Consider the following 26081-nt stretch of genomic DNA (forward strand, 5'->3'; position numbering starts at 1 on the left):
TTCATTTAGGCTGAGAAGTCTCTTGGAAAAAGGAGGATTTGAACTGGACCTTTATGGGGGTGGGGAGGCGGAATTTACATTTGTGGAGGGAAAAGGGAAGTCATTCATTTCAGGGATAACAGTCCTCACTAGATTTCCAGTGCCACCCCTCCCCTCTCCCCACTCACAAGCCCATATTTATGAGTGGTTGGTCACTTGGAAAGGTCCTATATCTGTCCTTGTCCTATAGAGCACAGGGCAATACAGCTGCAATATGGCCCAGGTCACATTCCATACATTAACACCAGCACTTGACAAATACTTCATAGCACATAATCTATGAACATATGATTTATAGGGTTATTTTATAAAGCATTTCACATGGAAGGAAAAGAGGAAGGCCCAGGGAACTTGCAATGCGTGCTTTTTACTAGGAGCTAAGCTAGCTGCTTTTCCTATAGTATCTGAATCAGTCTACACAACAATTCTGAAAGATTGTGATTCCAATTTAGAAAAAGAAAATAGTAGTTCAGAAATGCAAAGTAACTTGTTTGCCTTCACCAGCCAGTAGAGACGAAGTCGGGATTTTTTTTTTTTTTTGAGATATAATTGTCACATAACATTGTATGAGTTTAAGTTGTACAACATAATGATTTGATATACATATACATTGTGAAATGATCACCATAATATGTTTAGTTAACATCCATCCAAAGTCAGGATTCATACCAGCTTTGATTCCAGAAAATAGCCTCTTTTCCTACACTATACTCCTTCCCTAGGGATAGAAAAGACATTTTTCTCCCTTCAATTACCAGAAGCATTTCAGTGTTGAAGTTACAGAAAAGAGGGCTTATTAAATTAGTTACAAGGTCAAAGAAAGTATTTGGTAGGCTAAGAGCTGTTGAATCAGGCTCATATTCAACCTTTGATCAGGAAAAGAGGACACTTTACAGTGTGTTCCTTGGAAAGATTACCAAAGTAAATAAAGAAAAAGTTGTCTAGCTGCCTCAAGCAATAATGAAAACACTACATATCTATGCGATTACCTAGCAAAGTCGAAGAGCATTTTATTGGGCAAATAAAAAGCCCAGAATTAAGTCAGTGCCAATGACCTTTAAGCCACCTGAAAAACACTGAACATGATGAAGTACAGCACGTTCCCAGCGTCCACAGACATAAGGTCGAGAGTCAAAGCTTTTGACACTTTGGCTTACAATGAGCATACTACCAGAATTCCTGGGGAGGAAACACTGATGTTTCCCCAAATAAAAATGGACTGTAATCTAAAAAAAAAAAAAAGGACTGATTTTTATATTATTGCTTCACATTGCCCAAGAGAAAAATGACTAAGACGTCACCTGACAGTATAGCATATCATAAGCATATACGAAATAACCTTTTAGTAAAACCTGGTTTAACAAAGAAATTGGGTTACTTTCCAAACATGTGTAATTTATTTTAGCATTAGCCCATGACTAATGTCTTGATGATTGCAAGAATATCAAAATTTTAAATATTCTATGATTCTGTGGTAAAAGTGGTTGTATAGGAAAAAATGTTTCCTTAATTTGCAGGTGTATATATCTCCCTCTAGTGTTCAAAGAAACCAAGTGCAATCTTGTGTTTTTCCAGATCTGGTTGTGATTAGTCGAACAAAGGTCAATGTGTGGTAATAAGCCAGCATCATTATTTGTTTTTATGGGAATTGGTCCATATATAGCTCAATATTTTCACAAACAAATACCACATGCATGAATTGTCAACCAAATGTCATAGGATTCTTTTGTATCTAAGATATCTGTTGTAACTCTAACTTTGTACTGCATAACTCTCTGTTAAAGGATTGACAAAGTACGTAATTTTTAAATTTCTAGTTTCCAGAAAGAGAATATGAGAGCCTTGGGGCTTGATCCTTGGACCACCTTTCTTTTTGTTTCTACTTACTCTGTCTTACTTGATTTCGTCTAATCTCATGGCTTCAGTTACCGTCTGTCTACGGCTGAACTTCTAATCTGTTCCTTGACCAGAGCTATAGCCAGGGTTGTATAGCTTTCAGTCTCCTCAACATCTCACTTGGACATCTAACAGGCATCTCAAACTTAACGTGTTTGAAAACCAAGTTTTTTTATTTTCTTGCACCTTCCAGCATGTGCCCTCAAACCCCGCTTTGCGTTTCAGTTAAAAGTACTACCACCTACCAAGTAGCTCAGACAAAAAACCCTAACAGTCATTTTACCCTATTCTCATTCCTTACATTGAGTCCATCAGCAAGTCCTATCGGGTTTTTCTCCAAAATATATCCCTGATTTGTCCTCTTCTCTCTATCTCCATTACTTTCCCCAAGTTCAAGCCACCGTTGTTACTTCCCTGACCTACCCCAAGAGGCTCCTAATTGGCCTTCCCGCTTCCACTCCTGCTTCATTTCAGTTCATAGTTTCTCCGCCCAATTAAAATAAGATCCTTCCTCACTGTGTTCCTGGCCTTCTTCAGGCCCTTGAATGTGTCGAGTTCATTCTCACATTTAGGCTTGGCCATTTCCTGGGAAACTCATCTTTGAAAGGCTGGTTCCTTTTTGTCATTCAAGTCTCAGCTCAAATGTTTCCTCCTCAGAGAGAATTTCCTTGACTACAGTCTCCCATTACCCTGTTTCATTTTCTTCTTGTATTTTCATCATCTGAAATAAATAATTGATTAATATACTTATTTTTTTTCTTGCTAGTTTTCTCTTTCTCTTCACTAGAACGAGAGCTGAGGTCTTGGCTGCCCCCTGTCTCTCCCATGCCTAGAACAGTGCCTGGCCCACAGCTGGTGTTCAAGACATATTTGTTGACTGAGCAAGAGGAGGAAGATGAGGATGAGTACAGGTTCACAAAGAAAGGCATGGGCAGAGAAAAGAACACGGTATCCTGGACTCTGCTTTAAGTTGTACACTTAATTTTCTCAGCCTCATACCATGCCCCACAATCATAAAAAGCTACCACACTGCCTCAAAAGGAACATGTGTAACTCACACTCCTTCCTTTCATACATGCTACAGTTTCAAAAGCTGAAGGTAAAATAATAAATAGTAACAAATAACAACATAAGTCGGAACTCAGCAGCATAAGCTTATATATTTTAAAGGAAAATAAAATATCTTCTCATAAAAGATTCCCATAGACTCAGCACAAATTTGGGCATACAGTCCTTAAGAAAGCATTTGGTTCGTGTCTAATAAAATAAATTTTAGCAAAAAAACACCCAAACCAGCAAAGAAAACACAAGATCATAAATGCAACTGACCTTGACACTCAGGGAACCAAAATTTCAGCAAGTCAATTTCTGTTCTCCACGTGGTCTTTCATATTTGGTTAACTGAGGTAACCAGTTTCTGTTCCCAGATGGTTTCTCTTAAAATGGATTTCCATATTTGTAGATTAGTAAGTCAAAAGCATATAGATAACGGTACCCAAACTAAGCCCTAAGTAATTGCATGATGCAGTCTTTCAAGGAGACAAATAACAGGAGCAGTAAAGTGTCTTTCTATAACTTGAGCAATCCAATGGTCCAACATGTCTAATCAAAAATTCATTCCTAATATTTTTTGAAATATATTGATTCTCATCAGGTTTTTGAGCCTGCCCTAACCTGAGTGGTGAGGACAGGGATTACATCTCAGCCGCAGTATGGTTGGTGACATTACTGACTGCTATGAGAATTACAGTGGGAATTCAGTCCCTGGAGTCATATTCCTCTTGCTTGATAGGGATCACAATAACTGACAAATACAAAAGAACTGTCTTTGCCAATTTTTATAAAATTATTTTTCCTTCCATAATGCTGGCAAGGTGCACTACAGAAGACAAATTTAGAAACAGGATTCTGCAAATGAGAAATTGACCCCAAGGGGAGCTAGAAATGGAGACAATGTAGAAAGTCAGAGTACTCTGCTGCTTGTTTATTTCAATTATGGCTTTTGAGGTTGTGGTGAGCAGAGAGTGAGATGGCAGAATACTGAAGAAGGAAAGTTCGCAGATGGGGAAAGGGTGGATGGCTGACTTTTTCAGGCTCATCTCTGTCTAGACTGTTGCTGTGACTCCTTCTGTTTCTCGCTGGCCTGCTCATGTGGACAGGTACCCTTCATGAAGCAATCCAGTTGGTGCTGGGTTTCTACCAAGAGCCCTAATTTCTTCTAACACCTGGGAGCTGTTGGGACTAGTTCTTTGGGCAGCATGTAGGGCAGTCACTAAACCAATCACCCCTTTATATCTCTTGGTTATTGCCAGTGGTGTGAGCCCTTAAAGGTCATTTTTTTGCTTCTTGTAGTCTTACTTTCTAAGTGCTTTTTGCTTCTCTTTGGTTGACTCAACCTTCCAGCACTCTGCTGGCTTTCAGATCTTTTCACTGTGCCCTGGGGCTATGAAAGCACTCTACCTCTTCCCCTCAGTCTCTGAACCTTACCCCTATCTCCAGGTTTTGACTGAAGTTTGTCTCTCCCTGAAGGGTCTGTTTCTATGTGGGATTTTCAATTCTTCCACATTCCAAGTTCAGGAGATGGGGTCTTCAGCATTTATTCTCTGTTTTCTAGTGAAAAATTCTTACTAATTTTAGGCTCATAGCATCTTCTCTCCTCTTCTCCTGCTTCATTCATTGAGGACTTCGGCTCATGGTTGTCCTCTCCACTCCACTACTTCAGCATACATGGGAACAGCCATAGCCTTAGCAACTTAGTTCCTTGAATTTCCACGGGCAAAGTCCTTTACTTTAGTCACCCATGTCCACAGCTGGTTGGGTACCTTGTCAACATCTGGAATTGCTCCACTCCTGAAATCACAGAGTCAATACCCTCACTCTTATCCTTTCTGCTTTGATAGTTAGAGCCTCCAATTGTGTTACCCTCAGGAAGACCCCACCTACCCCATTCAACAGCCCTTTCTTCCTCTACTGATTTTCGGTTCTGAGATTCTTTATTTCAACTTCACTCCTACCAGATGCCCCGTTCTCTTGCTCTGTTGTTGCTGGAGGTCATTGAGAGGATGTGACTGCTGGTTGACCCACAAGGTGGACCCAGGCAATCAGAGGCTCCCCATTCCCTCCCCTGTCCTTGGAGTGTACATTCCTCTGTTCTCACAGTGGGAGCTGTTTCCAAAGACACAGCCTTATAGAACAATGTGTTGTTGAGACCATCTGGACCATATATGTGACTGAACCCCGTTAATGCCTCCATATAAACTTTGAAGAATCTGGCAGGTGGGTGCGGAGATGTATGCATCTTGCAGGTACCCAAGACAAGTCTCGTATGTAAGTTCCCTGGCTTATTAAACCTGGCACCTGCCAGTCTGAAGTGGTCTGTCTACCTCTTTCTCTAGTCTATCTGTGAGCCACCAGTTATCCTGCTGTCATACCGGCCTGGGGAATGTGCTGTGTGTTGGTCTTCTCTGAACCTGAGCCTAGTCTGTTGAACATCTTTGGAGTGTAGATTTCTGTCACCACTAATTCAGAGGCTTCAACTTCATCCAGGCCTTTCCTAAATTTCCTCGATCACTTCTGTTCTCTCTTCTTTTCTGCCAAGTAGTCATTTCAAAACTTCTTCATTCTGCTCAAATTTTCCTTTAACCCCTGACTCCTACCTTCCCTCTAGTTCTTAGTAGGTGATATCGCTTTCTACATCACAGAGAAAATGATACTCACTTTTTGGAAATGCCCCCAACTACACACCAGCAAACTTCTCAACACCCACATCTCCATGCATCCTTCTTCCTCCTTTTGTGAGTGTCCCTACAGGGTGTCTCTTCATCTGGAAGTAATTCTATCTCCTTTTAACTTTTCCTTTCATCTTCCTCCTCCCCCTTACTATTTGCATATAAACATAAGCAAAACTCTCTTGTTTGAAAAAATAAGGTCTTTGTATCCATGACTCCCCTCAATCCCCACTCCATCCCTCTTGTCCATAACCCGTGCTTTTTGAAGATTTGCCTACACTGGCAGTCTCCGTGCCTTCATTCTCCAGCCTCTGGTATCTGGGCCCACATCCTCCTACCTCATTGTACTGAAATCCCTTTGCCACGTTCACCAGTGACTTCCTTATTGCTCTATCCAATGGATACTTTTGAATCTCCGTTCCAAAGCATTTGACAGTGTTGACCAAATTCTCCTTCTTGAAATATTGTTTTCTTTGGTTTCCATGGGTCTATACTCTCAGTTCCCAATTGTCTCTGGCCACTTTTCAGTTCTCCTTCCAGGGTTCCCTTCCGGCTAACTTTCAAATATTGTTTGTTTTTTATACTAGATTCTCTTCTGTTCTTGTTCTACATACTCCCTGAGCCATCTCATCTATGCTTATGGATTGTATGCCACTTATATGTTAATGAGTCTCAAATCCATGTCCTTAGCTCAGAATTTATCTTCTGAGCTTTGACTGCTATGTACAATAACTACTGGCCATATATGCACTTACATGTCTTGTAGTTATCTCACAGTTGCCATGTCCCACACTCATCGCTTTCTCTTTAAAGCCCACTCCTCTTCCTCTTTTCTCTATCTCATCATTCATACAGGTATCCAAAGCAGTAAAATGATCCTCAACCTTATTTCTCCATTTTAAACATCCACATTCTAGTGAAACCACCTCCTAAATATCTCTTGAATCTCTATTACCTCCATCACTACCCCAGTTCCAGCCACCATCATCTCTTGCAGAACTCTCATAATAGTCCTGTGGTTAAGACTTTTCACTGCAGGGGGTGCGGGTTTGATCCTTGGTCAGGGAACTAAGATCCTGCATGCCACACGGCATGGCCAAAAAAAAAAAAAAAGAAAGAAAAAAAAGAAACTTGTCAGTAATTAAGTTTATATAACAAATATTTTTGTCAAATCAATTGCTTAATAAAGCATCATTAAAAAAATGAAATATCCTGTCATTCCTCCTCTTCCTTCTCATTATTTGGCTTCAGTTTTCCTCTTTTTAAAAAAGAATTTAAAATTTTTTAATTGTAAAATATACATAACATAAAGTTTACAATTTTAACCATTTTTAAGTGTACAGTTCAGTGGCATTAAGTACATTCACACTGTTGTGCACCTACCACTGCCATTCATCTTTGGAATTTTTTTCATCTTGCAAAAACTGAAACTCTGTACCCTTTGAAAATTAATATCTCATTCCCCCCTACCCACAACCCCTGACAACCACCATTCTGTTTATATGAATTTGCCTATGTACCTTATGTGAGTAGAGTCATACAGTATTTGTTCTTCTGTGACTGACTAATTTTAGTTAGCATAATGCCTTTATGGTTCATCCATGGTGTAGCATGTGTCAGAATTTCCTTTCTTTTTAAGGCTGAACAATATTCCCATTGTACCCATCAGTAATGGACTGGTTAAGAAATTGTGGAGAATCTGCCGTGGAACACTGTGCAGTGTCAAAAAGAATGAGTGCATGATATGGATCCATCTCTGAGATATATTGTGAATAGGAAAAGCAAATTACAGAATAGATTGTGTAGTATGCAAACATTTATATAAATAAAATAGCTATATATGTCTATTTATGTATGGAAATTTCTAGAATCCACCAAAGAAAGTAGTAACACTGGTTGTCTCTGAGGAGGTGGAAAATGGGTCAGGTGTGGGAGACTTATTTCTTGTAAAATTTTGTTCTATTTTGAGCATTTTTCATATGCCTATATAACTTTTAAAAATAAATAAATACCAGTAGGCACACTATGAAAAAAATTGCCATTGTATTACCGTATTTTATTTATCCATTCATCCTTAGATGGGTGCTTGGGTTTCTTCTACCTTTTGGTTGTTGTGCATAATGCTGCTATAAACATGGATGTACACATATGTTTGTGTTCCTGCTTTCAGTTCTTTTGGGCAAATATACCAGCAGTAGAATTGCTGGATCATATGGTAACTCTATTTTTAAGTTTTTAAGGAGCTGCAATATTGTTTTCCATAAGGGCTGCACCATTCTGCATTCCTATCAGTAGTGTATGACGGTTCCAATTTTTCCATATCCTCATCAACACTTTTTATTGCTTCTCTTTTTAATAATAACCACTCTCGTGGATGTGAAATGGTATCTTGCGGTTTTGATTTGCATATCCCTGATGATTAGTGATGTAGAGCATCTTTTCATGTGTTCATAGGCCATTTGTATATCTGTTTTGGGAAAATGTCTTATTGAGTCCTTTGCCATTTTTAAAAATCAGATTGTTTGTTACTGTTGAGTTTTAGGAATTCTCGATATATCCTGGATATTAATCCCTATCAGATACGGAATTTGCAAAGTACTTGCTCCCATTCTGTGGGCTACCTTTTCACTGTTCTTTGATGAACAAAGGTTTTAAATTTTGATGAAGTCCAATTTGTCTATTTTTTCTTTTGTTGCTTATGCAGTTGGTGTCATATCCAAGAAATCATTGCCAAATCCAATGTCATGAAGCTTTTGCCTTATGTTTTCTTCTAAAAGTTTCATAGTTTTAGCTCTTACGTTTAGGACTTTAATCCATTTTTAGTTAATTTTTGTATATGGTGTTAGGCCAATTTCATTCTTTTACATGTGGATCTCCAGTTTTCCCAGCTCCATTTGTTGAAAAGACAGTTTTTAATTCTGCAGCTTTGTATTAAGTTTTGATATCAGGAATTGTGAGTCCTTCAACTTTGTTCTTTTTCAAGAGTGTTTTGCCTCTTCTAGGTCCCTTGAAATTTCCTGTGAATTTTAGGATGGGCTCTTATAATTTCCTAACAAAACACTTTTCAGTGGAGATCATTTTCCCTTTAAGTCTAAACTCCATACCATGGTTACCGAGTCCAAGCTCATACTGCTCGCAGCACAACAGGCCAATAAATAGAGAGACAAGTTGTTGGGGCAAGGAATAGTGACTCTATTTGGAAAGCCAGCAGACTGAGAAGATGGTGGACTAGTGTCCCAAAGAACCGTCTTACCTAAGTTAGAAGTCAGGCTTCTTTTATAGTAAAAGGGGAGGGGGTGTAGTTGGTTGTTGCCAACTTCTTGGTGTTGGAATCCTTTGTTCTTGCAGCTGTCCAGGTAGGTCAGGTCATGATGTTCCTGTAAACCTCTGACAAGACAAATGTTATTCTCTGTTCTGCAACTTTTTATCTCTGTATGAATGGAAAAGTGTTATACCTTTAAAGGTCAGAGCCTTGAGAATGGGCTGTCCTGTATATTTCAGGCTCTAGGCAACATTCTTAACTTGTAGTGAAAACAATAGAATACAAAAGTTAAAGTAAAAGAAACAGATCCAAAATGGAGTCAGATTTGTTCTTCCCTATTACACCATGTTTTAAAGAGTCCTTTAAGATATAGCACCTGCGTGTCACCTCAGCTTCATCTCTAGATCTTCTTTAACTCCCTTTACGCAAATCAACTCTTCAGACTTTCAGAACTACTTTTAATTCTTGCATCAGCCATCCACCCTTGTCTAGGGCCTTTATATATATAATCTGCTTGCTTTCAACACTGTTTGTCTGGGCAGGTCTTCTTCCTTCAGATCTCACATCCCTTCCACATCTTCCAGGAGAAATTAAGAAGTTCCTGCTTTGTGTTCTCCCTGAGGATCCTCCTTCCCATGTTGCCTGCACCGTATTTTAACTGCTTATTTGAATACTCCCTTAGCCGGTGCTGAAGGGATGGCATCTTGGTCAGGTTTGTATGCCTAGCCCTTAGCACAGCACCCTTCACGCAGTAGACCATCCGGGAATGTTGGTTTAAATGAATTCTTGAAGGTTCTTTTTCTTCTAAAGGATAGTTTTCTTTTTTTTTCTTTTTTAAAAATTTTATTTATTTATTTTTATATTTATGGCTGTGTTGGGTCTTCGTTTCTGTGCGAGGGCTTTCTCCAGTTGCGGCAAGTGGGGACCACTCTTCATCGCATAAAGGATAGTTTTCTAGTGTGTGGGAAAAGTCAAGAAAAGAACGCGAGTTGTAAACCCATGGAACATAGAGGAAAGGTGCTTACTGGTTCCAAGCTCTGCATGCTTTGTTCTCCTAATTCCACTTGCCCCCATAAGCATTGAAATCTGCAATCATTTCATTCCACTAGTCCTCTGAGACCTCCTAGGCACAGATAAAGTTAAATAGGAAAATAGGAGGTAAGGCAGGGACCCGCAGCACCCAGCTAAGTTAGGAGGGTGCAAAAGTGACCGGCCAGTAATCCAAGGGTATTTACTCCTCAAGGCAGAAGGAAGACCACCCACCGCCTTCAGCTATTTACACACCCGCTGCTAATGCAACACGCGGGCTCAGGCGCCACCCAGCGCCCCGGAAAGTGCCTCCCGCGGGAGTGCACTGCCAGTTCCCGGGTGCTGTCCCAGGAGCAACAGATGACCGGAAATGGAACCTGCGCGGGCCTGTTGCTTAGCAACGAACGCAGCCGGGAAGCTAGACAGCCCCGGCGCTGAGGGAGCATAGACTGCCTTGTTCCCGGGCGCCGCATCTCTCGTCCGAGCGGTTCTTGGGGGCGCCTGGCAGGAGCGATCCAGGAGCCACCGGGTGCCACCAGCGCGTCCTCGCAGCCATGAGCAGCCAGCAGGTGAGAGGTTGGCTCCTCGCCAGGCTCGTCCCGCCGCGAAGCTTCCCTTGTGTTTAAAAAGTGATGGAAGCCTAGGTCTTCCGGACTCCGCAGTTGTGGCCTCGCGGGGTACAGCTTCTTTCATTCCACTTATGATGTGGGATACTGAGCGTTTTCGGTGAAAACTTTTATATGTTCTCTTCCCAACCGTTCGTACTTGGTGTTGTCATAACAACCAAACACAGTGGAGCAGAGCGCCTGCAGTTTAAATTACAGCCCTAGAGTGTCCCCAGTGTGCTAATGGTGGCCGCGTTTGTCTGGGGGGAAGTTCGGTGGGGAGTTGCCTTGGATTTGGGCTCTAGGGTTGGAATATAAGCCCCTTCCTAGCGGTGCGACTTTAGGCAAATCACCTGGTTTTTCTAAACCTTCTCTCTCCTTTATGCAAAGGGGAGGAATCAGAACAACTTTTCCTCCTTTCTAAGGTTATTACAAAGTTCAAACAAGATACCATGCCATACCATACCATACATGAAAGGGTTTGGTAAGTGGCAAGTGGAATTTCTTCTTAGGAAAACATCCCCATGGCATGTAACAAAAGATGCATATGAAACCGTGGGGAATCATCATTAGTCAAATCCATTTCACTGGCCTCCACTAATCAAGTTTGCTTTTAATTGTTGCTACAAAAGACTTGCATGTCCTCCGCTCCACATGGAGCCTAAACAATAAGATGTTTGCCGGAGTTGTTTTGCAGGAGCTTGGAGTCAGCTGTGTCTCTTTGAGGCTGAGCTAGTTAAGACGGCATAGGCTCCCTGACCCTCCAACTGGGCATATGCAAGTATGGCTTGGTGACCTTTCGACATCGGAGGGCTGAAAACTCCACCCTCAGATCCTGTTAAGCGCCTGCATTTTTGAAACTAGAGGCCTGTGGCTTAGTTACACCTGAGCAGAGGGGTGATTACCACGCCTACCACACCTTTTTCCAATCACCTTTCCCCACCTCCCCATGCTCCTCACGCTCCCGACGCGTTACTCTTTATCCCATAAATACCCCAGCCCCTTGGCTTCCGGGAGTCAGATTTGAGGTTTGTTCTTCTGTCTTCTCCTTGGCTGCCTTGTGAATGAGCCCTGTCTTCGCTGCAAACTTCCGATGTCTCAGCGTTTTGGCTTGCTGTGCTTCTGACAAAGGGAACCTGGCTCGGTAACATATGTTGCAGTAGATACTTTTCAGAACTCTTTATTGAATTTAAGGGTAACTGTAAACAAAAGGAATGCTGAACAATGGTCAAACTTTTTAATGCCAGAACAGAATGGGAAGACGTTAAGTGTGGACATTATTCTGGGCTAGCTAGAAAACAACTCCAACTCTCTAGATTTGTATGGAAAAAGCCCCCTAAGCATCCTGGTACTGAATGGAAAACAGTTGCTTTTAAGCCTGCAAATTTTGCTTAGCTTTTTGGTTTGACACTAAACTATAATCTTTTCTTTTTCAAGCTTTATAACTTTTTTGGTAGTGTTAGAGTTTATTGTGGAAAGAAGATTAAAAGTAACACTGAGTTGTAGGTTACTAACTGAAAATGTCAAAACCCTAATTCATTAATTAATCAAAAATAACTTATTTTCTTGATGCCCACATCAGTCTTTGACCTGCTCTTGAATCATATTCTGTGGTGTTGAAATTTAAAATAGGCATTTACCATATTTGCAGTGGTATTTCTGAATAGCTGTTGTTTCACAAAGCCCAAATTGACCAATTTACAACTGAAAAGCGTCCACTAAAAACCTATTGGCAGTTGAGTTTTAAGTTTCACTTTATCTTCATGAAAGTGATGTTTGGAAATTACATGCCCCCACCCCAAAGGAACCTCTGTTATTAAAAAGGCAGTGGGATCTTTAAAGAATGGGCATGAGCCCATCTAGGACTATTTACATTTTCTACATACTATTTTTAAACAGCAGAGGTCCCTCTCTCGCTGCTTTTGTTGACCTGTAATTTTAAAACTCTTGATACTTTCATTTATGCTAATTTTGAGTATCGTTTTCCTTTTGAAAGGGTGAAAGCGTTTATATTTTAACCTGAAACAAACAGAGTGGATTAAACTTTTGGAAATAACATTTTTATGTGACATTTACTTATGTACTCATTTAGTTTGAAAAAGTGAGCAGGTGGTAAAATCATATTTGCTGAAGGAGATTTTAATATATTCATCTCAATAGTGGAAGGTTTAGAGTGACATGGCATTTTTCAGGAATAGCAATCTGAACTCTTAAATTAGGTATTTAAAAGAAAAATCTCTTGGAACTGCTTCTTTCATTTTTAAAATTAGTTAAAACACAAGGCTTTTTGAGTTTCAGCTGAAGAACTTTCAGAGGTTTAAAAATACAGATATCCAAAGAGCACGAAGCTCCCCACAAAATCCGCTACAGATTGTGGGCAGAGAAGAGGGAAAAGCTGTCAGCTTATCTCTACCTTAGCGCTTTTTCTAGTTGTTAAATTAAGTAGTTTTGCATTTATATGATGCTCATTCTGTTTTCCTTCATTCTGTCTCCTTGATGTTATTGCTTAAAAAGGAGATCAGAGTGAAAACAGTTGGGTATGAGGCCAACAGCATGGTGATAATTTTAACAACCATAACTCAGAACATATGATGACTATATTTAAATCAACCCTATTAAATTTTGAGAGCTGGTTGTTGATTTAATCAGACAACTTCAGGATTATTGTGGATTTTAACCAGACACATTCATAGATTCTGGTCATTTCATCAGAACGGTTAAATTTGGATTATACCAGGTTTAAAATATCCCTTCCAATAGACAAGTAGTTGAAAATCAGTGAAATAAAAACTAAGTGCCAAGCCAGAGTACTCAAGGAAGACCTTGACTCTTTAGCAATTTTAATTCTGGTAATGTAAAATTATATTAGTCAGGATCCCAACAGAAAACAGATGGCATGCTTAAAAGGATTAAATTGAAGAAAACTTATGAAAAGACCATTTGGAGAGATGTGGGCAAGGTTAAGAGAAGAAACCAACAGAGATGAGGAGGCACCTAAGGATTAATAACAGGAAGTCATTGCCATTCCTAGGCCTGATGGGTCAAAGAAATTGAACCCCATTCTCAGAACTTGGTGAGAGCTGGAGGCTTGGAATGGTAGCTTCCTGACAGGAGCTGAGCTCTGGAAGAATTAGCCATTATCAGAACTACGGGAAACAGGGAGTACTAGGAAAGAAATATCCAAAACTCTCTCCCTTCATCCTGTCTAGTCTCCTACCGGTGCCTCTCATTGCTTAATCACCAGCAGAAGCCAGAGGGCTGGGAGCCCAGATGCTGCCTATCTACAGAAGTCAGCCTTCTAGGCACAGAGCAGGAAGGAAAACATGGAGACTGGATTGGGGCAAACAAAGAATAACCATCACAGAAATTATTATATGTAGATGCAGCCTTCATGGACATTTCCCTGTTTACAAGTTAGTTGGGATTAAAAGTTGGTAAGTCAGTTGTTCAGATCCTATAATGCATTTTTCACTCAAAATTCTTTATACCTAAGAATAAGTCTAACAAAAGATGTGTACACCCTTATGAAGAATATTACAAAAAGTTTTTGAAAAATACACTCCAAGGATGTGAATAAAGAAGTATATTGTATTCATGAAGAAGTCAATATCATAACAATATCAGTTTCCTCCAGATTATTCTAGGCATTCAGTGTGTTTCTGTCAAAATCCCCCAAAGTTTCATGCAATGTGGATCCTAAAATTCACGTGGTAGAGAAAAGGTCAAGATTGTATATAACAATTTTTAAGAATACTAAGGTGGAGAGAATTGCCTTACAGATTTCAAGACCTATTGTGAAGTCATAGTAATTTAGACAATGTCATACAATTTGTTTACAGATAGACAAATATACCAATGGAATTAAAGGGACAAAATAGATATTTACATACTCACATGTGTAATATATGTGTATTATATACACACTGTATAGTATATATGTGTGTGTGAAATAAAATTGTGTGTATACTAAAATATATGACCAAAGATGTTTATTGGAACATCTTTTGTAATAGAGAAACATTGGAAATAAGCTAAATGTTAATTTACAGGAGAATGGAATGGATAAATCACATCATATTCATACATTAGAGTACTATACAGCTGTGAAAATCAGGAAAGTATCAACGTGGGAAATGAGAAAACCATCTTGCTTGCGTGCTGAAGAGTTTGAAAGAAAGTCTCCCTCTATGATGTAAGGGAAACTTTCTGGGAAGCTGCGCTTAGGGATGCGACCCTGCTGGAGGGTGTCTGTCACTGGGCCAGCCACACACCACAGGCTGGGAAGGTGCCCACAGGCAAGGATGCCGACGGCTTGCAGCCACACCATGGAAGCAACGACAAAAAGCCCTGGAACCAGGAAGAGAGTCCCTTCCTCTCACGGTGTTGTTTTGACACCCTTTGTAATATTAATGCTGGCTGGCAAAGGAGAAACGTTATCGAGTCCTACTCAATCACAAAGGGGGGCGAAAAGGGTAGACTTGGAGCTGAGAGGCAGTAAGTTGACAATTGGCAAAAAGCACGATTTATAATCTGCTTTATAGATCGAAGTATTATTGTCAACAGTGCTTCCTCTTACCTAGGTGGAATTCCTACCGTGGAATCATCCTCTACTCAAAGGAAGTATCAGCACTTTTCCCTGAAAGTTGCTGCTAAAAAGTATATGTTACTTACAGTAACTTGAGGATGCATTAACCTGAATACATTGTCACCTTAGGAAGTGGAGCATTCTGGTTGTCAATAGGACAGAAATGGTATTTTAGTGATAGAGAAGGGAGGTGGAGTACAGTAAGCCCTGGACACTCACTAGGTTCAGATTAAATTTCTAGGGGATGATGAAATGGAGAAAAGGCTTTGCACATTTTTAAAGCTTTCTGATGGGTGTTGTTGGATACCACTTTCCTTTCTTTCCTTGCTATGAAAAAGCAATTCTAAGACAAACATTGAGAATTTAAAAAGTAGTAGAGGGGCTTCCCTGGTGGCACAGTGGTTAAGAATCCACCTGCCAATGCAGGGGACACGGGTTCAAGCCATGGTCTGGGAGGATCCCACATGCCGCAGAGCAACTAAGCCCGTGAGCCACAACTACTGAGCCCACATGCCACAACTACTGAAGCTCGCGCGCCTAGAGCCCGTGGTTCGCAACAAGACAAGCCACCACAGTGAGAAGCCTGCACACCACAAAGAAGAGTAGCCCCTGCTCACCGCAACTAGAGAAAGCCCGTGCACAGCAGCGAAGACCCAATGCAGCCAAAAATAAATAAATAAAATAAATAAAAATTTTAAAAAAAGTAGTAGAGTATGTCTTTAAATATTTTGAATACTAAGTGCTTTACTTTAGAGCCTCTGTAAAATTTGGTTGAATGAATCAATTTTAGCATTAAAAGAGTAAACTTTTTTTTTTTTTTTTTTAAATGCAGGATAAATCATCCAGCAAAGAAAAATCCAAGACACCAGTAAGAATTTTACCACAGTTGTCTACGGTAATTTACCTATAGACTCTCATTGGATTTTTGGCCTTTTAAAAACGTTTACTAGTTTCAAACTTGTAAATAAGTAACTGAATTTATGATTTTGAATTTTGTGCTCAATTTGACTATTTTCTGGTTGAGAAATTCTGAGGTGCACATAAGAGGAAAAATATCTTAATAAAGTAAGCGTAAGCTGTAATTTCCTAGTAGTGTGTACAGTATGTTTGAATATTCTGGATAAAAGTATTTCCAAGATTGTCTAGCAGAAAATATATCAGTGTTGGAATTAGGAGATGAAGCTTTGGGTTACATCCTTGTCACTAATGGCCCTGCCATCTGAGGGAGTCACTTACCTCTCTGAGCCTCAGTTTCTGAGTTTGAAAGTAAGAAGGGTTGATGATCTTTGAGATGCATCTTCTGGCACTGAAATGCTGTTCCACAGAAGATTCTTCAGATCTTGCCGTCCTTTTTAAAAAATTATTATTATTATGACTAAAAATTGTCATTGTCCTGTGGAAGAGGCAGTTAATAGACATTTTCAGTTGACAAGTGCTGGGTAAGATATACTTGACTGTGATAAATTTTACCATTTAGTAGTTATATTGAATTTAATGCCATTGAGTTTTGCTCTTGTAACTGCTGGAAGTTGAGCTTAAGTGGAGGTTCAGTGCAAACACTTTGGCTTTTTTTAAATTGTGATAAAATATACATAACATACAATTGATCATTTTAACCATTTAAAATCTATAGTTCATAGACATTAAGTACATCCATATTGTTGTACAGCCATCACCACCATCCATCTTCAGAACTCTTCATCTTTCCAAACTGAAACTCTGTACCCATTAGACACTAATTCCCTGTTTCTGCCTCTTGTCAGTCCATGGCAACAAGCATTCTACTTTCTGTCTCTATGTATTTGACTACTATAAGTACCTCATAAGTGGAATCATACAGTATTTGTCTTTTTATGTCTGGCTTATTTCACTTAGCATAATGTTCTCAAGTTTCATCCAAAGCATTATTTTTTTGAAAGATATTTTAAAAGCTGAGAACAAACTATAATTTAAATGGAGGACATAATTTTAAATGGAGGACATTTTTCACTTAGAAAACTTGAGTTAATATTCTTAGATAAAGTAAATGAACATTTCAAAATATACATTTTAATTGAAAAATTTTTTAATGATACCAGATTCTATAGAATTGATCCATAGCACCTTTTCTGTGCTTCTGCAAAATCTATCTTAAATTTTCTAGCTTAAAAGACAAGATTTGAAATGGAATAGACATTTTCTGTTTAAAAATTTGACAAATTTTAAAAGAAAAAAATAAAAATTACCCTTAGTTTGTTGTCTTATTAGTATATAGGTTTAGAGATGTAAACTCAATTAAAATTTCCTGATTCAATATTCAGTGGCTGAGTTGAATAATAATCCTTTCCTGACATTGGCATATAATAGTCTAACATGCTCTTGTTGGCTGATTTAAACTTGGTTTTATGTTCATATTTGGCCATATCTTACATTTTCTCAGCATTCATTTTCTCAGTTTCATGTGTGTTAAGGGAGATGATATTTTTAAGAGATTTTAAAAAATCCATTGACCAAAGCCAACAAACAATTTTCATTTGAATATTAAGGTTTGTACTTGGATGAAATTTTCCGGCAGTAGTTAAGCCCTAGAGTGATTTTCATTACAGACATTTATGCTTCTGGTGGTGATCCTTGTTGTTGAAATCAAGGGTGACCCAGTGCTGGTGGCTCCCAGCCCCTCTGAACTGGTGACCTGAATCTCACCCTTTGTGAACACCTTACTCATAGCCCACCCATGAATCTGAAATCCTTTATGGAGCAAGATGAGAGTGGAAGAATGGAAAGGCAGGCAGGGAAGGATGGAAAAGCATTGACTTATTGTCTTAGCTTGTTTTCCTGTGAAAGAAGAGCCTGAAAAAAGGGCTTCTGTGCAGGTAGTTTATTTGAAAGTAGGAGTAAAGGACTGGGAAGAGTAAAATTATTCAATAAAAGCCAGTGCAAGCATGGGCTATCAAGTTCGCCTGAACGTGAGAGGAAGACACAGATTCAATTATCATTGTTTAAAAATATGTACATTCTACTTTAAAACCCACCCGTCTGCGTTTCTTGAAGAGACATAGGTTCTAGCAACAGTGGGTCTGTGTTCTGTTGTCGCAGTAACCGGCTCAAGCTAATTAGTTGTTGCCTTTTTAGGAGACGTAGGTTTTCTCCCGTTGGCCGCAGTCCCCGCCACCCCCTAACATTTCCCAGCACTGAAGCTGAGTGCCAATTAGCTATCGTCACTACCTTTCCTCCTTCTTTCATGATACCTGCCAGAACTGTGTAGGTATAAGAATTTATAACCCCTGCCTTAAACGATGGAATGAATTTTTGAGTTGCCAGGGTAATCTAGAGCTGCTGAAGCCATGAGAACAGGAAGATCCTTTGGAGCTGGAATGTAGAGGAACTCATTAGCATTGGAGTCCGGCACGGTGTGGCTCTAATTAAGATGGAAGGCTTAAAAAATCACTTGCCAATGTCTGTGGGTGAGTAAACTCTGTGGAATGAACACCTCAGTTAGGTAACAGGTGCCCACATCAAACCAGCAGCAGAGCCTCTGGTAATGTGTCCCGGATGTCACACACCGTGCCATTCACAGGCTTTAGTGAGATTTGCTATTGGGTATTTGTGCCTTCTTTACAGATGTCCTAATTTGTTTGAGAAAACGTCTGTGTTTATACATTCTTATGCATTTCATGAAAAAAGTCTTTTTTTTTCTGACCTTGTTTTGTTAATGCTATCTAAATTTCATACTTCAGGTGAGTTCAAAGCCCCAGTGGCAGCAGGCGGCTCCATCATTCCATTTGAGTGTAAAGCGGGGTGAAGGTATTCCAGAGCAGTTTAGTGTTAAAAATCAACAATCATATGGTAAGAACTCTAACTAATATTCTATCTTAGACTTCAAGGACATTTTCTAGAGAAAAAAAATCACACAATATTTAGTTAATTAGAGCAATGAAATTGTAAACTGAAATATTTATGTAAAGTAGAAAAATTTATCCCAAGTGTGTTCCCTAAGAAAATAATTGAATCCAGTTCTTAGTTATTTCAGGCTGTTGTAAATGCTATAAAAGCTGATATTTTAGGAATTGGGATGTTTATAATAAAACTTTGATTTATTGTATTCAGAATTTGCCTCTGTATCAAAGACTAAAGTTTTTTCTAAGGGGGATTTTAATAAGTTGAAATCATTACTTCTAAATTATTTATATTAATATTTTTGACTTATCAGATTGATTGTATTGAATATTAACATTTTTTTCATCATGGTTCTTTAAATTTTCTGAAATAGTTTTATATTCTGTTTTTATAATCATTTTAATCTTCATTTTAAGAAGGTTCTATGCAGATATAATTGAAAATCTGAGTTTATTAACATTAATCTAAATATAAAATAAATTAATGAATATTCTTGAAATAAAGGTTTCTATTATGATGACATAAAATGAGAGTTAGTTTAACTTCCTCATAGTGAAAGAAAATATGGTTACTTAAGAACTTAAAGAATGTAGTTTTTTTCTTAAAACATGCTTCAGCATTTTATTCTAACCACTTAAATATTTTAGCTTACTTTTTAGATGACTAATTTATGCCTTTTTTAAAAAAATTCAAGCTGAATACATGGAACGCTTTGGAAAAAAGGGCAAGTTACTCGACCAGATTGATGATAGTCATGCTGGACCATCTACTTCCAAATCAAAGAGCAAATCTCCACATAAAGAACGAGAAAACTTTAGAAGCACTCTTGTTAATGTCATTATGTAAGTTCTATAAGCTAACCAGTGTTACCCTCATTAGAGCCCCTGGGAACTTTTAAATCTAAAATTATAAGAATTCTGTGCCTCTCTAAGGATGCCTGAAAGCCTTGTTGGAATGGGGTCAGGGTATAAATAATGAAAGACTGAGCTTAACCCTAAAGGTGTCTCACTTTTAAATATCATGAGCTGAAAAAGTATGTTGATGAAAATGATCAATAAAAAAAAAATCTATAATAGGGATAGGAGAGAGTTTTATGCAAGCCAAACTGAGGACTGTAATCTAGGAGATACAGGTTCAATAAGCACTTGACTTGTGTTCCTCCAGACTACAAAATGGGGGAGGCTTATAAAGACAAAAACTACAAGGTTACAGTTAGTTTCATGAGTTGTTTATTAAGAATTATAATTGGATCTGGCAAGAAGGAAGGATGCTTGTTAAGTAAGGATTGGTTGGGGTCCAAAATGGTTGCATAGCTACAAGGGGTTGTAGCTGGCAGCTGCTAGCAGATACTGTTTTGAGCATGGCTGGTGGTATCCTTGAATTTGATAACAGTTCAGAAAATTTAAGTTCTCAGTGATGCAGGAACATGTCTGAAACCACACCCACAATGGCCACCTGGCTCCATTTTAAATGCCTGAAACACAGTCACTCCATTCAGATTTTTAAATGCAATCTTTTCTTTAATGGTTAAAACAAATGTACAAGGCATGTTTGACGGGCCATAAGACAGGCTGTTCTAGTTAGCATGAAGTTCAAGCCAAATCATGTATAAGCCAGAAAGACTTCCCCATACCTCAATATATGAATATTTCTTCCATCAGGTGTCAATATTAATACTTGGTGTTGGTTGAGAGAGCAGAATGTCTGGGAATTCTGGTTGTAGGCATGCTGCCTGGTAGAAGATTTGGGGCGGTTTCTTTTTTCCCCATCTTGTCTGTTCAGGTGATGTGGTGACTTCCCTGGCATTGTGGGTCTCCTTGTGTATAAAAGGAAGGAACTGGGCTGAAATGATCACAGTGTGATCAGGGCAGGGCTTGCCCAGTCTGAAGTATGGATCTGTTTACGGAGGGCAATGCAGACGCAAGTCACGAGTTCCTCTTTGCCTGTTTTTTCACAGCTTGACGCTAGTTGTTCAGTAGCCCCTTTCTTTCATCATGACTCTCAACGCACACACACTGCCATTGGTGAACAGAATTTAGTGACACATTACAGTAAGTCACTCACCCACAGAGCTCCATTTTACTGTCCCCATGTGACACCTTACTGGCTGGATAGGCATCTTGAAGGGAGGGCAGTGGTCACTGCATGCTGACAAAGGGATGGCAGATATGTGGGCTCCTGTGCAGTTAGATCGTGGGCATGTGCCTCTGCGAGAGTGGTTTGGAGTTTGCTTTTGCCAGGCACCACTAGACATTACCAGCTTGGCCCACTTACATCACTTTCTTCAATTAAGCCCTTTCAGAACACACGAACTGTAAAATCAACACTCCAAGCCGTGGGTGGGTAGGCCTCTGGTTACAAACTCATAGAAGCAATTTTTTCTCCTCCCAATGTCCTGGCCAAGACAAATGATCTTCTTGACACAACTTTCCTGTGCCTGTCATTTTTGGTCCTCCTCTGGTTGAGGATAGAGCCCATCTTGGGTTTCAGCTTCATACCGAGGTCTGGGTTTGAATTCTCCATTTAACTCCAGCAGAATCATCTCCTGACCCACGTGGGCATTAAAGTCCAAGGCTCCGCCCCCCAAGGGCAGCCGCAGCCTCGGGTGTTGGCTGTTACTCTGCCTTGTCATTCCATCTTTTTCCTCCTGAGTATTTCCTTTTTTTCTTGTGAGCTCAGCTATGCATTCAGAGGAGGTTTGTGGCATATTATCCAGTATTTATAGAATGGTACTGGGAGGTTTTTCAGATTATCTTTGCTGCTGTGTTATAAGAAACAGAAGTCTCTTTTTAATCATTTTATGTCATTTTTAGTTATACCTTTAACAAACACTATATGGATGGACTTATTAAACTTCAATCTTTGAGTTTCTGGACTTTAGTAGCATGTTTAATCCCATTTGTAGTTATTGGTATTACATATTTCTTATTTTGTATTCCCAGTCTTATGGGGAAAGCGTTCAGTCTTTCACATTTATGTAGGATGTTAGTTGTAGGTTTTTAAGATACTCTTTATTAGATTAATGAAGTTCCCTTCTTTTCCTAGTTTGTTGAGAGGTTTCGTCATGAGTGGGTGCTGGATTTCTGTCAGATGCTTTTTCGATGTCCATTGAGATGATCATTTGATTTTTGTCCTTTTTAAATATGGCATATTACATTAAATGATCTTCATATGTTAAACCTTGCATTCCTCTCACTTAGTCATTATGTATATGTAATATACATAATTTAATGTATATACTGGATTTGTTAAAATTTTAAGGATTTTCAAATCTACATTAATGAATGATTTGGGACTGTACTTTTCTTGTGATGTCTTTGTCTGGCTTTGGTATTGGGGTACTACTGGCTTCATAAAATGAGTTAAGTGTTTCCACCTCCTCTATTTTCCAAATGAATTTGTGTAGAATTGGTGTTGTTTCTTCCTTACTTGTTTGATAGAATTTATTAGTGAGGCCATCTGGACCTGAACTTTTCTTTGTGGAAAGATTATTACTTACTAATTCATTTAGTTTACTAGATATAGATCTCTTCATATTTTCTATTTCTTCTTGAGTCATGTTTGGTACTTTTTTACCTTTTAGGAATATGTTCTTTTCATTTAAGTTGTCTAATTTTTTTTAAAAAATTTATTTATTTATTTATTTATTTATTTATGGCTGTGTTGGGTCTTCGTTGCTGTACACGGGCTTTCTCTAGTTGCGGCAAGTGGAGGCTACTCTTTGTTGCGGTGGCTCCTCTTGTTGCAGAGCATGGGCTCTAGGTGCGCAGGCTTCAGTAGTTGTAGCACGTGGGCTCAGTAGTTGTGGCTTGCAGGCTCTGGAGCACAGGCTCAGTAGTTGTGGTGCACGGGCTTAGTTGCTCTGTGGCATGTGGGATCTTCCCGGACCAGGGCTCTAACCCGTGTCCCCTGCATTGGCAGGTGGATTCTTAACCACAGTACCACCAGGGAAGTCCCCTGAGTTGTCTAATTTGCTGGCATAAAGTTGCTCAGATAATTTCCTTGCTTTCAGCCTTCCTATACATTTCCTCCCTTGGTACCTGTTGATTGCAAGACGAGAGCCTTTTCTAGGGATCTCCTAGGCAGGTTGGTTTCCTTCCTGCATGAGTTACGGTCTGTGGTGTTCTCAGTTGTTTCATCTGTTCTCTATCTTCTTTTCATGTTCCAAAAATTTGTTGAAGTATCTACTCAGCTGATGACCCTCTAGTTGCTTTACAATCCTGGGTTAAAATTACTACCATTTTCACAGGAAAACTTGAAAAAAAGGATGTTTATGCCACCATCTTGAACCAAAAATCTCTATTGATAAAGAGAAAAAATATCAATATAGTTCTTTCAGTTTTGAGAAGTAAAGTATACCATAGTTTCTCTTTAACAGGTAAAGTGTCTCCAGTATTGATTGATTTATTTCTGAGTGGAATGTTGCTTTAATGGAAAGAGCATGGCAGTTTAGAAGCACATAAGGATGGGCAAATCCTTGTTTTTGTATTTAATTAACAATGTGATGAAGGGGAAGTTATTTAAACTCTCTGACATTGTTTCTTCATCTGTGCAGTGCGGATAATTATGTCATTGTCTCCTGTAACAATAGGTGTGAGGATTAGAGAAAGCTTCTATTATTGTTCCTAGCAGCAGAATCTTTGCCTTCGGCCACAGAACGATAAAATTATAGAGTTTTAGAGCTGAAAGGATCTTCATTCTGACTGCAAGAACTTCTGCAGCCTCTCCTATAGCCCCTAACCTCCTTCCTCTTCACCTCTCCTGACCTTGCTGCATCCTCCTAGGTCCACATTACTCACAACAGAGGATGAAGTTTGAGCGTCAGGATTCAGCAAAGTAGATAGGATAGGCATTTCTGCCATTAAAAAACAAAAAAAAACAACAACCCATTTATTAAGGTCATATACTTTATAGTGGCAGGATCTGAACCCAGATGTCCTGATTCCTGAAGTATGTTACTGTCATTAGTACCTTTTTACTATACAAACACCAAAATAATGAGATGATTACTTTTGCAGTTAAAATAACCCTTCTCTTTCCAGCCACAGAATACCCTGAAGATCTTCTACCACTCCTCTCATACGCTTATTCCTCAGTTGATAAATGTTTATTGAGCACCTACTATGTACTGAATTAAACTGAGATATTACCTGAGACATTCCTGAGACATTGCCTTGCCTCTCTTCTCTGGTCCATTTAGTTGAAAAAAATAAGTCTAAAGTTCACAAGACAGTGGATTCCTAGATTTGCAAAAAACTAAGTCAGAAGATCCATTCTGGGTACCTACTTTGGTATGATATCTCAGACAGATATTCAATAAACCTCCAGTCTCCACTCACTGGACAGTTAGTGGTAAGAAGTATTTTATTACACAGCATCACTAACCTGTATCCATCCCCGATGAAGTTGGGACCTGGAGCATGATACTTTCAATGATAAAGAGGTTAAAGGTATCACAGAACAACTTATTTTCCTGAAGATGTGAACTTTTAACACATTGGAGCCCCAGAGGAAGTCACAAAATGTGGCTCATATCTGATATAGGCTTTGAATTGAATTATACCTAGAAACATTATAGTATTATATGAACAGTTAGCCAATAATAAAAACATAGGAGCATATGAGCTTCTATGTCACTTGTTGCTAACTTCTAATGTGTGTTCCTAGAAATCTGAGAAATGGTCTTTTGAAGAATATATCTGTGTCTTTGGCAAAACTACATTTAGAGTCTTTTCCATCGGTGCTCTTCTAAACATCGTATTTATAAATAACCATACGTGTTTTAGGAATAATGCAAGAACATTCCTATAAAAGTTCAGAGAAGAGAGATGATTTTGGAGCAATGAGCAAGAATGAATAAAGCCTATCAAAGAGGATGTGGCCTCTGAATTAGATCTTTCAAATCACTTCCAATATAACTGTCTCTCTGAATAAAGAGAAGGTATTCTGGGAGGAATACGGTACCAAATAAATATGTTTACTATTTTAAAAATGTTCCACAATGCCTTTTTTTCTTATTTTATAGAAGACAGTCTGACAGATAAGTCTATTAATTTATGTTCTAACTGCCATTTATATACATTTGAATAGTGTGTTTATCATTTTTCTTAGGCAACAAGATGCTGTCTTAGACTCAGCTACCCTGGATGAAAGCACATTGCCAAAACTAACCACTTCTGCAATAGAGAAAGACATCTTGGTAACAAGCTATTTCTTTTGTCAGTATAATTGAAAGTTAAAGGAAGCACTTGAAGGTGCTTTTGTGCCTTTGAGTTTATTCTGTGCTCCTTCCTGTGCAAATACATGGATGTAGGAGTAAAGATGAAGTTCCATAAAATTGCTCTATTGGATTAACGGAGGAAATCATCCTTCCCCTCGTTTCCTAAGACCACAGTCAGAGAATCTCAAGTCTCCCTGCTCCCTATGTTAAAGCTGGCCTCAGTCATGTATAGCTTTTACATGTCTTTATCCTATGAGAAATTATTTTAATTACATAGTGTACACTTCACAAAGCATATTAACTTACTTTAGAAAAAAGTAATTCTTCAAGGATTTCAAATATAGAATTTTTTAAAAAGTAAATATCGAAGACTTTAACATTGCTAATTTGAAAGTATTTTGATGTTTAAATTTTTTTCTGTTAAGTGACACGTAAAAACTTGCGAAAATATATTGACATTAAATGTCCATTGTTAGAGAAACACTATCATGTCTTAAAATGAATTTTTTGTGCACACATTTAACAACATCTGTAAAATTATGGCATGGAATATTAATAGGCCAATTGGAAATATTGTAAATCCTGTTGGATAATATTTCTGAGATTAATGAATAGGGATACTGATTCACTTACAGCTTTTAAGATCTACTTCTGATTATCAATAACACAAGGACAAAAACTAACGTACTAAATTTTCACACATTTATAGAACACTAAATTCTACCTCCACATATATCAGTTCTGTTTAGTACATCATATATTTAGTAATGTAACTTCAAGTTTTAGAGTGTAGTTATGAATTAAGGTAAGAGTTTTAATTTTCATAAAATAAAAGTTTTTT

The 26081-nt window shown here is 38.6% G+C and overlaps 1 protein-coding gene across 4 annotated transcripts in view; it reads left to right on the top strand.

The window, feature by feature from the left end:
• Positions 1–10406: 10406 nt before the first annotated feature.
• The window catches only part of DNAH7 (dynein axonemal heavy chain 7), a 225785-nt gene continuing 210110 nt past the window's right edge, over positions 10407–26081 (top strand). For all 4 annotated transcript variants that reach the window (XM_068544746.1, XM_068544747.1, XM_068544749.1 and 1 more), the window contains exons 1-5: positions 10407–10523; positions 15977–16039; positions 18861–18969; positions 19715–19862; positions 25132–25219. In XM_068544746.1, coding sequence (XP_068400847.1) covers positions 10509–10523; positions 15977–16039; positions 18861–18969; positions 19715–19862; positions 25132–25219 — 423 coding nt within the window. In that variant the 5' untranslated portion in view covers positions 10407–10508. The remainder of the gene's footprint in view (positions 10524–15976; positions 16040–18860; positions 18970–19714; positions 19863–25131; positions 25220–26081) is intronic.

This window comes from Eschrichtius robustus, chromosome 5 (genome assembly GCF_028021215.1).
Source record: "Eschrichtius robustus isolate mEscRob2 chromosome 5, mEscRob2.pri, whole genome shotgun sequence".
In the NCBI taxonomy this organism is placed as follows: domain Eukaryota; kingdom Metazoa; phylum Chordata; class Mammalia; order Artiodactyla; family Eschrichtiidae; genus Eschrichtius; species Eschrichtius robustus.